The 15,495-nt window shown below is 34.5% G+C and overlaps 3 protein-coding genes and 1 long non-coding RNA gene across 5 annotated transcripts; all 4 read right to left on the bottom strand.

Annotated features, from left to right (window-relative positions):
• Window positions 1-668: 668 nt before the first annotated feature.
• LOC143707180 (uncharacterized) lies at window positions 669-4,265 on the bottom strand. 2 transcript variants are annotated; one of them, XM_077199928.1, is made up of 5 exons: window positions 4,124-4,265; window positions 3,437-3,683; window positions 1,663-1,795; window positions 1,432-1,554; window positions 669-1,308 (listed from the first exon to the last, which is right to left on the bottom strand). In XM_077199928.1, exons 2-5 carry the CDS (start codon window positions 3,636-3,638, stop codon window positions 819-821), a joined length of 948 nt encoding a protein of 315 aa, XP_077056043.1. In that variant the 5' UTR covers window positions 3,639-3,683; window positions 4,124-4,265; the 3' UTR covers window positions 669-818. The 2 variants fall into 2 exon arrangements, with proteins under 2 accessions (XP_077056043.1, XP_077056044.1); XM_077199929.1 differs by having other exon boundaries at window positions 1,663-1,774.
• Window positions 4,266-5,009: 744 nt separating this feature from the next.
• On the bottom strand, window positions 5,010-7,527 carry rplp2a (ribosomal protein, large P2a). Its single transcript, XM_077197922.1, has 5 exons — window positions 7,419-7,527; window positions 6,450-6,573; window positions 6,068-6,116; window positions 5,855-5,956; window positions 5,010-5,141 (listed from the first exon to the last, which is right to left on the bottom strand). The coding sequence occupies exons 2-5, from the start codon at window positions 6,570-6,572 to the stop codon at window positions 5,065-5,067; spliced, it is 351 nt and encodes a 116-aa protein (XP_077054037.1). The 5' UTR covers window position 6,573; window positions 7,419-7,527; the 3' UTR covers window positions 5,010-5,064.
• Window positions 7,528-8,220: 693 nt separating this feature from the next.
• Window positions 8,221-9,106, bottom strand: LOC143707179 (uncharacterized). Its single transcript, XR_013193097.1, has 2 exons — window positions 8,934-9,106; window positions 8,221-8,854 (listed from the first exon to the last, which is right to left on the bottom strand). It is a non-coding gene; the product is annotated as an uncharacterized LOC143707179 (long non-coding RNA).
• Window positions 9,107-10,627: 1,521 nt separating this feature from the next.
• On the bottom strand, window positions 10,628-15,075 carry rps26l (ribosomal protein S26, like). The gene is made up of 4 exons (XM_077197921.1): window positions 15,001-15,075; window positions 13,073-13,250; window positions 12,841-12,971; window positions 10,628-10,728 (listed from the first exon to the last, which is right to left on the bottom strand). Exons 1-4 carry the CDS (start codon window positions 15,055-15,057, stop codon window positions 10,693-10,695), a joined length of 402 nt encoding a protein of 133 aa, XP_077054036.1. The 5' UTR covers window positions 15,058-15,075; the 3' UTR covers window positions 10,628-10,692.
• Window positions 15,076-15,495: the final 420 nt, after the last annotated feature.

Genomic DNA, 15,495 nt, shown 5'->3' with positions numbered 1-15,495 from the left:
AAATTATTCAAGATAAAGAATGAGCATAATAATTTTAGTTAATGAATGACAAAAAAGTATATGTCAGTAATAGGATTACAGCCAACTACTGACTGCTGTAGTTTTATGCTTAATTTCATTTGATCCATCCGTAATTTGTGTATTTTTATATATATATATATATATATATATATATATATATATATTTTTTAAATGCAATAAGCAGTTTCAATAAATCAGGCTGTCCAAATCCAACTTGATAATGCATTTATTAGATTTGAACAATCTTGCATACATAAAACAGAATATGACTTTTGCATGTTTACTATACGTTTACTTTATTCTTACTACTAAATTGAAATGATCATTCAGTAATATTATGTATTTTTATTTCAGTTACATTAATTAACTACTTATTTTATTTCAGTTAGTTAAATCTTAAGTTTTTCACCTAATATTTATATTTTATTTCAGCTTTATATCAATTCCCGGAAGCAATATTTTAGCTCAAGTTAACAATAACAACACGAATATCTTTCCATATGCATATTTCAACTAAGTATTCTACACATACACTGAAAAAAAAAATTGTTTCAACTTAAAAAAGTAAGTGTTCAAGCTCCCTTCAAATTTTAAGTTTAGACAACTTGAAATGTAAAGTTGTATAATGACTAATAATAACTAAGTTGGATATTTGAGTTGACTAAACTTAAAATTTTAAGGTAGCATGAACATTGTTTTAAGTTGAAACAACAAATACATGTAGTGTCGTTGTTTTTAATCAGCCATTAGAGAGATTTTTCAGAGACTTTTGTCTGCAATAAATAACGCACTGTCCTTCAGTCTTCCTCTTGCACATCCATGTAGGAGATACAAGGAGAAGAGAGATTTACTCCTGCGTTCATGTGCTTGTCCAAGTCTAGTAATAAACTTCTTTCGTAATCTAGCGTGACCTTCTGAAGCTGTGGTGTTTCAGAATGGCTTACCATTTCTAACTCCAAGTTGAGCTGCAGGAGGAAGGTTGAAGATAGTAGCTTAGCATCTGTAATGATGTTATCTGTCTTTTTGCAGAAACCGCCGGATCCATTGAGCTGGAAACAGAGAAAGGATCGTTGTCTAAACCAAAAAGGCTGGGTCGGGCTCCTGCGCTCCGGGTGCTTCTTCCAGGTTGAAGTAGGAAGACGGCATGACAGAAAACGCAAAGCAATAGAAAGTAAAGGAAAAGAGGAACAGGGAAGGAAAGACAAAGAAAGAGGGGGGAGACAGGACCAGGGTGCAAGAAATAGAGCAGGCCTGGGGACCAAAGGTGGAATTTGCAAAAGCGGGAATCTGGAAAAATTCAAGAACATCTAATTATGTCCGTAATGCGACATGAAATAATGTCATATTACGGAAGTAAAATGTGTCGTTTTATGTTGATTATTAGTTCAATCATAGCGTTGCTAGTTTTACCTGTTAGGCAACAGTCCTCTCAAGTGTGCAAGGGGGAACCGCAGGTGTTCGATCACTTCCTTTTTGAATTCCCTGACTGCATTCAGAGCCTGGTGGGGAAGTTTCTTCGCCCAGCGCAAAAATCTATTCACACACATGCAAAACAACACTAGGAATGCGGTACTTAAATATTTTTCTACTGATAAGATACTGAAACAAGAATATGAACAACTGATTTAGACAAAAGATCACCTATAGATGAACGAGATGACAGTTGTAATTGGCAGAGTGTACGGCAGTAAGGCGTAGGATATGAGACGACACGGAAAGATGTTGTTGTGAAAGGTCCAGATGCCAAACTGTTCTGCTAGGTTACAAAGCAAAGCTGAACAGAGAGATTTCATTTTAGCATGTGCATATTTACATGTATAGTACAGTATACAGTACATTAGACTGGATATAGTGCATAGTTGCCTGAAAAAGGTTGTGGACACTTAAGTCACTTTAAGTTCTTGCATTAAAGAATATCAAACCAAGTGGCATCTGCAGAGAATTGCTGCTAGAGCTTTTCTCAGAAATAACTTTTCAGCTGGCACATCAAAAAGTGAAGTTCATGACATTAACTATGTCTTTTAAGTCATCATCACCAAACTTCTACTTGTGGTATGTTTTGCTTAAGGTTCTTTCAAATTCTGCCATATTTGAATATATTTTAAAATACAATTTATTCCTGTGAGGCAAAGCTGAATTTTCGACATCATTACTCCAGTCTTCAGTGTCACATGATCCTTCAGAAATCATTCTAATATGCTGATTTGCTGCTCCAGAAACATTGAATCAATGTAGAAAACTGTTGTGCTACTTAATATTGTGAAAACCATAACAGTTATTTTCAAGATTCTTTGATGAAAATAAAGTTCAAAAGAACAGCATTTATTTGAAATATCAGCCTAAATAAAATTTAGTTAAAATTATTATTTTTTTAAACTAAATAAAAAAACGTTTGAATGGTTGTGTAATGATACTGTATTCATGCATTTTAAACATGAATTAACTGTTAAGTACTTTTCGGGGCTTTATGTCACTTGAGATCCAGCTAAAAGGGAACGTTCTCAGAATGTTCTGGCAAGGTTCTCCGAAAGTTATGACATTCTTCCAGTAACATTAGTTCTGGTAGTAGTAATAGAACGTTCAAAGTTTTTTGTTCCAATATTTTATCTGGTTTTTAATAATGTTCTCAAAACGTTACCCCAAAATAATTTATATACATTCAAAGTATATACATTCAAAATAATTTATATACATTCAAAGTTGTCTCTGAAACGTTTTAGTTGGATGTTCATCTACCATTTTTAAATGTTACTTGTTTCAGAATGTTCAGACAACATTTAAAAGTAACATTCCCATAACGTTTCCAAAATGGAACGTTTGCATCTTAGAAAATATGTTTTTAAAACATTTTAAAAAACTGGACGTTTTGAACGTTTGGAGAAAACGTTTATATAACTTATTGGCAACGTTAGCATAATGTTCTTAGAGTATGTTTTTTTAGTTAGGTAGTCTCTGTCGTCTATTTTACTAAAGCCGGGAACACCCTTAACGACTGTAAGATCGATTATGAACGTAATTTGATACTTACGAATGATCCACGCTGAGTCAGAGAGAGTTGCGTTCAGTCTGTGTTTAAAATCTGCTCCAGTCGTTGGAAACAATCTGTAAGTGTGTTCAGTTCAGTCTTAGAATGTGTCAGCTAGTCGTTAAGTGTGTCCCCGACATTAGTCACAAACAACTTGTACCACAAAAGCATGTGCCTGACATTTGCCTATCGTTCTGTGGAGCAGGTGGGATGGGGCGTAATGAGGGTAAGAGTGATGGAGGGCTGCCCACTGTCCTTCATAAAGCTTTGCTCTTCAACTGCACAGCTAATGTTTTCCCAACTCCAGAATCACCAGTGACAGCAGAGAGTGTCAGTAACAAAGTTGAAAGTGCATTGAATCTAGAACTATCATGTATTGCGGCTCCTCACCTCTATGCACCCATGCTGGTAGGCTGATATAGAGTAACTGCTCCAGTGAGTTCAGGTTCCAGGGTAGATCTTCAAGACCATGATAGAACTCCTCCGGTAACTCAGTATCTGTTTTTATCTCTTCAGATTGCTCCCCTTTGCCCCACTTTTGCTCCTCTTCCTCATTTATCTCATTTTCTCTGACTTCTTTTGTTCTCTTCATGTTCACGTCCTCACATACAGATTGGCTTAGTTTATGTCACTGTTGCTAATGGATTGCAAGCATGTTGTCTTTTAAAAGATGTGGACAAACAAATTCTAATATTTAAAACCTAATGTAAAACATGTAGGCCTGGTTTCACAGACAGGGCTTAGATTAAGGCAGGATTAAGCCTTAGTTCAATTAGGACATTAAAGTAGCTTTTATACACATGCCTTAGAAAAAAACATTACGGATGTGCATCTTGAGACAAAACAGTGGCAATGACATATTTTAAGATACGCCAGTGCAAGTTGCTTTCTGTTAAAACAGCTCAAACTTGCATTTTAGTCTGGGATTATATGCTGTTTTCCCCGTAAACCCTAATTACAAATTTCATGTTTTCTAAAGAATAAATGTCTTGTAAATGCCACAGATTTCTCATATAACCCACCAGTTAATCACAGTTCACCTCTAATCTTACATGTGTCAAATGTTAGGCTACTTACATGATAGTTCATATCATCTTTAAAGTCCTGAATTGCAGAGAGCAGCAGACGCTTCTTCATTATACTGCAACCCTGATTTACTTTGAACAGAGAATTAAACTCAGGCTTATTTGAGAGAGGCAGTGGCCAGTCAGCATGACAGGGTTTTTGCCAGTTTATGCTATTCTGCCACCTGGTCCTATTTTTGTACACCAGAGACAAGTGATTGATGACTGAAATACTGCAATTGACATTTGACCAACACACGCTCAGAGCCTTTTGCCAGGCACTTGTTATTTTAGAAGTCACCTTCCTCCAAAGGGTGATTTTTATTGTTAGTATATTTCATCTGATCTCAGTTTAATGTGCAGAGACGACTGTAAATGATCATGTTTAGTTTTGAATGCTCTGACATGCCAACTATTGAGTCTGCCAATGAAATTGATTTGGAGCCAAAGAAGCCTGTTTGTTGAATAACGGAAGATGGAGAAGGTGCAGTATGAATGTTAAGGAAACAATTATTTTACAATATTACATTTATATCTAACAAATGTGGCTTATTTTAAACTTTAGCCGTGACACTTTAGAATAAGGTTCTATTAGTTAACATGAACTAACAATAAAAAAATACTTCTACGCATTTATTAATTAATATCAGTTATTTTCAGCATTTACTAGAAGACCATTATCAAAATCAGGTCATGTCTGTTATTATTTAATGGACCTGAGATAACATTAACAATGAACAGTTGTATTTTTCATTTACTGACACTTAACCAAGATTAATAAATACTGTGTATTGCTCACACAAAAAGTTGGATGCAACAAGTTTTGGCAAGTCCTATTCAACTTATATCAGTAACCACAAAAACGGTTCACCATTTCAAAGACAAATAATCAAAGCATCTTTAAACACAAATGTTTTCCTTTTTTATTGTATTTTTACAGGTACAAAAGAAAGATTAATCAAAGAGGCCAAAGCCCATGTCTTCATCAGACTCCTCAGATTCTTCTTTCTTCTCTTCCTTTTTCTCTTCCGCTGAAAGGCAAACATGCAAATGTCAAATCACACATATTGCACAAACTTTCCAGGTCATTTCTGACTTAAGACAAATTATTTTATCACTGGAGCAAATCAGCCGACTTCAGCAATTTAGTAAAAGGGAATGAGGAAGAAATGCTACAATATAATCAGATCCGTAACAAAACAATGCCTCACAGGCGACATTCAAACTGCTAATGAAAAACACCAGCAAAAGGGTTAGAAAATTGTGCAAGGGAATATTTTGCTAAAATTTAAAACATAATGCATCTGGAAAACTGTAAACAATGACGGTGAATAAAAATATCCTGAGCAGTTTTATTCAAGAGAACCTATAACATTATCTTCACTATTCAAAATACAAACTGGACTGAAATAAATTGTTGTGCCTATAGTGTCAGTATTACTGAGATAGTATTAAAGTCATTAATATTTTGCATTAGTTTTTATTTTTTTTTACATTTTCTGCTTTCATTTTAATTTGACCTATTTTTTGTTATAGTTAATTTATTTCTAATAATTTTGTTGTGCATTTATCATATTAGTTTCATTTTTTAGTACAATTTAAACTATGAAAATAGCTGAAATAAAATAAGTTTACGTTTTTTTATATTTTATTATAGTCAAGTTTAGTTTATTTCAAGTAAATTTTTTCTGTGTTTTTTTGTTTTAGTTAACTATAATATCAGCAGGTTTATTAAAGTACCCACCTGCAGGTGCTTCCCCAGCAGGAGCGGCTCCAGCGCCACTAGCGGCAGCAGCAGAAACCGCCACTGCACCACCCGCTGGAACGGAGGCTAACTTAGAGAGGCCTGTGGAAACATGCAAGTGAGACAACAAAAAAATGAGTGTTATGAGGAACTCAAATGCTTATATGATTTTAATATTGTGCAAGTCAAACGGTAAAATCAATGCAGCCTTACCGGCATTCATGACTTCATTGATGTCTTTGCCATTCAGTTCACTGATGACCTGTTGAGTAACAGCAAAAAAAAGGAAAGATTGACTCATTGGGGAATTTAGTTGCTGTACATGAGCATCCGTGTTATTGAGTAAGAACAAGGAAAGTGCACCAGAGTTTATTGTGCAAAAAACACAGAACTGTATGGAAATCCTTTTTTTTTTTTTTTTTTTACTAATAATAATAGAATATACCCAAGAGATTTATTTAAGGCAAGGAGTGGAGAATTAAAAGATAATGTTATGATGAATGTTAAGATGTTTAATTATAAAACACTTCAATTGTATTAGGATAATGATTCTGATATCCGATTTAAAAACAGGTTTATTAGATCCAGGATCCACCTTGTTAAGACGCTCATCATCGGCCTCGATTCCGACACTCCCCAGGATGTTCTTGATGTCTTTGGCGGATGGGTTGGTGTTGCCACCCAGTACAGCCAACAGGTAAGCGGCCACGTAACGCATTCTAGAAGAGAGGTTACACTTATTTACAACTGATTAATGGATTTGTGTTCATGTATCCTCTATTCATTTGATTTTAAGAAGCATTTGATCAAATATATGGATTAACAAAAAATATATTGAAATCACCATGAAATCAAAATACACAATTCCTTTTTTTGTATAATATGATTTTTATTATAAATGATGCATGGTTTATATGCATCTTTGATTCATTTGATCTTAAGAAGATTTGACCAACGATGAATATATTGACTAAAAAAAAAAAACTATATTAAATACAGCTCCTAATATATAGACAAAAATTTGAAATCTTAAAGAAATCTTTGGTCTCACGAATGGTGCTATAAGATTGGAAACATGGTTTAAATTAAATATTTCTTATATATATTTGATAAATTATGAAATTAATTACTATAATGATTAAGTATATAAGATATATAGTATAATATAGTTAAGTATATATAATATAATGCATACAGTGAAAGTCCGATGTTTATCCCTGAACTGCTAAGCAGCTGACTTGGTTTATCAAGCGTGTTAAACACGCTTGGTTTAGGGTTAATGACATATTTATATTTTACAACATAATTCAAATAACCAGAACATTTTTTCAAGCAATCACGTCTTATTAGTGTTATTAACTATAATTACATTCTGCTATATTTCAATTCTACTCTGACTAGAGCGTATTAAGAAACAAAATGGAGTATGCCTATATAACTTGATAAGCACGTGCTAACAGAATGGAAATACAGTTGAATTTTAATCATGAATACTAGCTTAAAACTTAACCTAAACACATTTTAATACTTTCAACATACAAGTGAAATGTCAATGAAAACATACTTTAAGTCTGCGAAAGACACGAAACGTCGGTCACGCTGCAATTTCCGGAATAGAGAGGACGAGTGGAGGAAAATAGCTGATGGATGTAGCAGTATGCAATGATCTGATTGGCTGCTCGATGCGCCCTGTCAAAACGGGAGACGATGATTGGATACTATTTTTTCCTCGTTCATGGCGTGCTAGCAATGATTCTAGAATGATTCTATCAAGACTTTTTAGGACCTCTATGAGGAGTTTTCCGTTAAAAATATTAATAGTTTACATTGATAGTCTTGAACTTGTTTATACTACAAATATAATACAAATAAAAATGAATTGTCTTAACAGTTGTGCTTTTTTTATGTTTTAGAATCAAAATCCCTTCCAGTTTAGCTAACAACAGCTACACATTCAACAACACCTCATATGGTGAATACAGAGGTTTTTAAATATTGTATTCCGCTAAGTCTTCTAAATCTAAAAAAGTTTCAATATGTAACTAAAAAGGTAGTAGAAGTTGTATCGGGCTTTTATCCTTTTGGTGGCATTTAAACCCGTCATCAAATGGATAGTCAAAGACTATAGGCTACTATAGTATAAAAAAATATATTATGGATTTTTTGGGTGAACTATCCCTAAAAGTTCAGACTTTGATACAAAGCTTTCTAATGTCTCATTAATTGCATCAGCTCTTCTCTACCTTAGTAGTAGAGGCCAGGATAAAAGTATCTAGACACAATATACCATTGCCAAAATATAGAATAGCACGTATTTAAAGTAAAACAAACAGCTCCAGACATAAACACATTAAAAGTGAACAAAATCGAATAGACAGAAGATTTTTATTGTCAGGAACAAAAACCTCACAATGCCAAACACATCAATCACAAACCATTTACATTATAAAACAAGTTTCACAGCTGTACTGGTAATTAACACAAGCTTTACTGAAAGAGCCCTAAAATTGGATTCAGTTCCAATTCGATCTTGATGTATAAAGCAGTGGAATTTCAGGAATGTCTACAGTTCTATAAGCTCTTCATCCTTCTCTTGTGTAAAGAGATATGACACAGTTTCCAGAATAAAGTCTAAGACATTCCTCCAGCTGGTCACATACCAGATCTTATACAGGAAATCTCCAAAGTGTACTATTAGGAAGAGTGCAAGAAAAATGAGAAAGATCCGATCAACGTGGTGGAGCACCTTCTCTTTGAATGTGCGTTGTTCCCATGGCACTGCGGCCCGAGCCTCACTATATTTGCCAAAATGGAAAAGGGCTTCCTCGTCACGGTTGACCTCTTGTGTCTCCATCTCCTGCTCCTCCACAGCTCCATCACTTTCTGCCATCGTGTTCAATGCCCTCCAAAATTCAGGCCTTTGAAAATGGCTTTTTTAATGAAATGTTCAACTTGTGGAGACAAGCCTCTTCTCAGCGCGTGCTCTTTTCTTGGTCTTCCCTGAGCACAGCCGAAGAATAAAGCCTGAAGTTATTGAATTAGTAGCAGCTTAATTAGTTTTTCAGTCTTTCTTTAATACCTGAAATTTGAGAAAATACAAAGGATGAACCAATGAACTGAATGAAACTAATTAGATGTAGCCATTTTCATTTTGTTGGTTAATTTCCAGTCCTCGTCAAGGCTGCTGTGTGTCTGACTGAACATGGCAGGCTGATTATGAACTCGCACCTCACTAAGGAGATCACTGGGACTTAGTGACACTCAGCACTTTTCAAAATCCTGCAGTAACAGATGGCAAGTGGAATAGATACAAACAAAAGCTCATCTAACATTATTTCTTTTAAGAACATTTATGTAGAAAGAAATAAAGTACATTGAGTCAAATTCTGTCATTCAGAAACTATGTGATTTATTGCAAATTACTTTTCTAAACCCATTTTAACTGTATTTAGGGACATATTAATTGATTAAACACATTACAGAAACTGGAATTTCATGACTTTCTTCTTTCTGCCTAAGAGTGGCATAACAGTTTGGATGCAACTAAGTATACTTACAAGTACACATTATAATTTTACAAATAATATAACCATTATACTATAAAGATGGGTGTTTTATTTGTAATGTGCAAAAAAAGCCAATTTTTAAGTCATTCTTCAGATCGAGACATGTTGCCTGACTGCGTCAAAGTTTGAGCAACACCGCAAAAACCTGAACTTTGTACATCTGTGTTTATAAGGTGCATAAGTATAGTTTAAATTCAAAGCATGTCTGTCCAGTACTTGTGTTAACATGACTCAAACTACCAACAATCTAGAAAGACATATGAATAGTAAAGATCATATTTTATTGAATTATCTTTAATCAACAATAGACATTTTAACAATTAAATAAGTTTTAATATTTCATTTTTACATTTTATTTAAATTGAAGGATTTATTTTTTTAAGAACTATAATGTAGGTATCACTAAATACGTTTTCTTTTATTATTCAGCTATAATAATTAGAATCACAGAGGAAATGCGAGTTATGCCTGTAAGTGCAATACTCCCACTGTTTAGTGCAATATCCTACAACTCAGGTGATACTTATATGTAGATTTATTTATTTATAATATTCAAAACACTGTAAATAGGTTCATAATCTGTAAATCTGAAAATGTCTATTCTGACTAAACCCAACTGTGATAGTTTTATTCTCATATATTTATATTTTTTATTCTTATAATTTGTAGTATTATGTTTCATGTTGTATTTGTATATGTCCACTGGAAGCCTCAGTACCAAAACAAATTCCTTGTGTGTGCAAGCACACTTGGCAATAAAGCTCTTTCTGATTCTGATTCTAAAACATTAACATTATTCCTTTGAGGTGTGCTATTCAAAAAACAATGGATTATTAATGTGTTTATAAAAATCTGTAAATTAAGGTTGTACCACTGACTGCGAATATTAATTAAATCAATATTATGACCAGATTTTCTTAGAGCAAGAGGCATCACAAATTTTGACCCTTATTATTGACATACATTTAAAACTATTTATGCTAGCCGTCTACGAACTAGTGGTTGATGTTTAAAAATTAGGTAACCAGCAATATCAATATGCTCCAATTTTTTAAATGTAAAATAATATTGGGGATATGTTAACCATGATACATAATTATATATATTAAAAGAGAATAAAAAATTAAGATTGAATATGAGAGAAAAATGACAGATTTAGAGCTCCAAACAAACTACGCAGCAACAATCAAAACAAAGAAACCCTAGGACCTGTCTCAGATATTTTTTTATTTTTCTGCAAAACAATGCACAGAATGTGACAGTTGATTTGCTTCACATGGGCTTCGGAGGAGCTCTAGGAGGAGCACCCTGCAGGAAAAAAGGACAAAAGAAGATGCTGAGATCCACATAAAAGTAACAACAATACAAGCATTGAAACTTTACTAACAAACTGCAGCTGTTACTTTAACTTAAAGCTAGGGTAGGCAATTTGTGTCTACACATCCTGATAGCAATCAACAATAAAAGTGGTCTAAATATCAAAAGATATATGTCTTCTGTGGGAGTCTCAGGACCAAAAATGTTCGTCCAATCATTGCATATGGTCCAGCGTCACCAGGTGCCACAAAGAAACAGCAGGCACCTTACATACTTAACTTAACAGTTCCTCTTGAACCAAAACAACAAACTTATGCTGCGTTCATGCCATGTCGTAATGACGTAATTTAACGCCGCCTCTCGTCTCGTGACACTTTGCAGATTCTGTTGTGTGTGTTCCAGGGTTCTACGCTAAGGTTTTTCCCAAGGAGCACATGTGCTCCTAAATGAAAAAATCTAGGAGCACACAAAGACATTTTGGAGCGCAGTGAAAAATGTTCAAGTAACAGAGTTTAACAAACTGTTTATTAAATATATAAAAACACAACGTTGGTGCTCCTTCTCTTTCTGTTTAACTATGGTGTGAAACCGTCGTTTTGATGCAGAAGTATAAATCACACTTTACAATCACTTTAGTAAAACAGAACAAGGGGAACGTGTTGCTCTCAGGAGGAGGAGCACATCGGCACACCTGTGAATCTGCATCTTTCACTGCAGAGGCTTTTTCCACAACATTGAGGAGAAACTAGTTTAAATGAGAGTATTAGTATTTACTAGTATTAGTCAACTAAAACTGGACTAAAAATAAAACAATTTAGATGACTAAAATATAATGGGTTTAGTTCAATTGTAATGCATTCATTTAGAATTTCTCTAAAATGTCCAAACCCACATACTCCCGGAGAAAACATCTATTAACCTGTTAATATGAATGATTTTAAAGTTTGAACATGCAATACATATACAGATTAAATAAAACCACTTTTCCTAAAGTAGAATAGTCTTCTTTCAATGAATGATATATGCTTTCTTTATAACTACTTGCATACATCATTCTTTATTATTTCAAGCAGCAGACATATTTATTTGTATGAATGAAATATAATTAATCCTTATTAAAGCTATTAACGAGCAGTGAATGCTTTTCTCTTTTTCTTTTGTTGCTTGATAAATATTAAGGACACAGACTGCATTAGGTTTATTACTCACTGTCACTTTAAGACATCGTATCATGTCCAATGACATGCGGATCCAATTGCACTGATGCACATCCGATACACTCAAAACTGTTTAAGACTTAACCGACACAGTTTACTGCTGCGTCCCAATTCGCATACTATCCATCCTAAATAGTATTCGAAAATAGAATACTCTCCAAAACGGACATTTCGACATAATGTTGTGTATTTGTCCATTCAGAAACGAAAGAGAGCTAAATGCAGTCCTCGCGCGTTGTGTGTGTGGCTGCACGCTTCGAGTCGAGTGTGTGCGCACAGAAAACTATGTGTCGTCGTCACTCTCATTCAGATCTATATGGCTGCTCTACTCATTCTCCCAAACGTTTACATTTTTTAATATTTCATGAGACATGCAGCGCATGTGAACCCGTGTGCCGCTGGTAGATCAGCAGCACGTCCCTAATACTACAGGACAAATATGCGCATCTACAAACGCAGGACATCAGTCCTGACTGGATCGCTTCCCAAATCGTCACTATCTAACATTTTTGTCTAGTTTTTATTCGTTGACGAAAATGTCAATAGATTTTCGTCATAGTTTTTGTCATTCAAAACTATTTTTATTTAGTTATCTTCTCGTTTTCGATTATGGCAGGTTGTAGTTACTCGCACATTGTGCTCGTAAATCATTTTTAAGGGTTCGCACGGATCGATTTTTAGGGGCATATGCGAGCAAAATGGTCGCACTGTAGAGCCCTCCGTTCATGTGTTTTGAAGGAGGTGTGGCTTTGGAGACGCACTGAAGCGAGGATGGAGTCTCATGCTTTCAAAGCTAGCTTGCTATTGCTAGCCTCTCTGGAATTGCCTACCCTACCTTGAAAGGAGTAATTAAGATTGGTCAGCTACATAATTTCAAGGCACTTACGCCAGGCCTGAAGCGGGGAGGTGGTGTTCGGTCCTTGCGGGCCTCCCGGGATCTGTTTCTCACCACCTTGCTGTGGATGGCACAGCTAACACAGTAATGCAGCTTCACGTAGAGCTTGGGCAATACATATGCTACAAAAGGAAGAGCGGAAAACAGAAAACCGCTATTTTAATCTGAAAAGGCATACTAATGAGAATTGGTCAATGTTTTGGTTGTTAAAGCAGTCACTTACAGTCAAACACACTAGCTTCTGAGATGTCCCTCACAGCAGCAGCCTCCACAATGTTCCTGATGACAAACTTCTTGATGGCCTTGTCCTTGGGAACACAGCGGGCACAGTTGGTGCAGCGGATGGGCTGGACATGGCCACGGCCCTTCTTTGCACGTCCGTTGTTCCTTCTCTTCTTAGTCTAGCATTTGAAAATGGAAATAATTGATTATTAAAATAGTATAGAACATAATTCAATTAAACATTTTCTGACTAATGAATTACCATGTATTTTAGGCTCAAGCACTTTAAAATTTATTTGATCTTTGCCCTCACTCTCTCTACACACACACACACACATATATACACACACACATATATACACACACACACGAGTAGGGTTGGGACTTGAAAACCAATTCCAATTCTGGGATCTGATACTTGTTATAAAATTTTGATTCCACTTATCGATTCCTGTGTGCGCATTTTAATGGAGCTTTAAATAATTCAAGTGAAAGATTATGCGAAATTCAGCACTGTTTTCTGTGCTGGGCACATTCAGAGCGCGTACACAGAAGCCACCTCTCATATAGCGCTCAAATACTGAATTGAGTACTCTTTCGTGTCTTCTTGTGCTTTAATACACACAATATTGTTTCAAAATATCCTCGCAGAACACAGCCAGAAGTAAATGTCAACGGATGAAGAAAGAAAATGCATTCAGTCTTAAAGTGACAGCAGCCTAATAAACCTGCTGCTGTCTGTTAACATTAATAAAAAAAAAATTCTTGACTAAATAACTATTGTAAATTGAATAAGGATTGATCTATATTTTATTTATAAAAAGAAAACTATGCAGTGTTATTTTACATTTTATTTCAATTTCTGAACTTTGTTCTTCAGTTGCATTTAGCTGTGCTATTGCTTGCGAGTTATTCTATTACTGGCCGTGTACTTGTCTTCAATAAGACATTTTGAAATTTAAATTAGTCTAGTTTATTAGTTGTTCTTTAGGCTTCTGTTTTGTTCATGGTGTTCAGTTGCAAAATAATGTTTTGCAAAAATACAGAATAAACATGTTTTGACTTTTATTTTTTTTTACCAAATTGGAATTGAAACTGGGAATCGGTAAGAATCGTAATCGATAAGCAGAATCTCTAAAATTCCAATGATAACCAACTAAAAATTTGAGATCTGTATGTGGTTCTGATAGAATTGAAAATCTTTGAAATATCAGGAAATACCCAGTTACAAATTTCCCAAAAAATTATTCTCAGTATTTCCATTACTATAGTAACCACAAACAGACCTAAAAAAATTGTTTCATATTTTACTTTTAAAATCAAATTTTGTAAAAGTGAAATTCGTGATTCCCTGATGGTTTTCCATTATGGTATATGATCTGTATATTTCCAAAGAACAGTGGTGATCTTTTTACAACAATCAAAATGAATTCTTGGAAAAGATTACTAAATTATCCAAGTGTCAATCAACTCTTTATTTTATGTTAGCCTAGGAAGCCAGTCCTGAATTCATCAGTAGATGCTGCATTAATCTCCAGTTTACACCAAAGTATTGACAGGCTGCAGCGTCTTGGTATAACTTATATAACTTACGCAACGTATCGACAATAACAGAATTAGAATCGGTACATCGAAGTCTTAATAGCAATAATGCCGTTTAAATTAAATGGCAGTATTTTGCTTTATATACATACACACAATACCAGGCCTGTCCATGCCGCGTGCTACTGAAGAGGAAGGCACATGCTAAACATCATCAGAAACTTCTTACTTAAACCGTCTAATAATCCCGATATAGTGGCCAGTATTAAATAAAATCAGATATGTTACTAACTATACTCGGTGATCACGTAGTTTTCTTGACTATATAAAGGAGATTTCATATACTAAAACATATTCGCGAATCAATCACGAACACTAAAGTCTCACCATCTTGAACGGGAGGCAGGAAAGAGGACCGGATAAGGCTAACCGGAAGTAAAACATTTCTCTGCTACACAACAAAAGTCTCTGAACGAAAATTTGATGTGATGCAAGGCTAGAAATATAAACATTTAACTGAGATATACAATTTAAATATATAATTGAAATTGAAATATATATTATACATGAATGAAAGGGGGGAATAAAAAGATTATGCATGTTATGCAATGTCCACTGTAGTGGACACCACCTGCTTAAAAAAATAAAATGGCAAGAAATTACAAAAACAATGAGATTTGTTATATTCACCAATCAGTTTTTAAGTTTTAGGATTTTTTAAACCAAATTTTAATATGGTGATTCTCTATGTTATGAAAGATATAACAGAATGAATTGATATACCATTTTACACGGCCATAAATGTCATTCCCATTCAATACAATGTATCTATACACTTTATGTAATTTGCATATTAATGTGCTCTAGGGGCAACATGTAATT

The sequence above is a fragment of the Siphateles boraxobius genome, unplaced genomic scaffold (assembly GCF_051911475.1).
Source record: "Siphateles boraxobius isolate OS27281-9 unplaced genomic scaffold, OSU_SipBor_1 41, whole genome shotgun sequence".
NCBI classification, from domain to species: Eukaryota; Metazoa; Chordata; class Actinopteri; order Cypriniformes; family Leuciscidae; genus Siphateles; species Siphateles boraxobius.
This window is presented reverse-complemented; position numbering and strand designations above follow the sequence as displayed.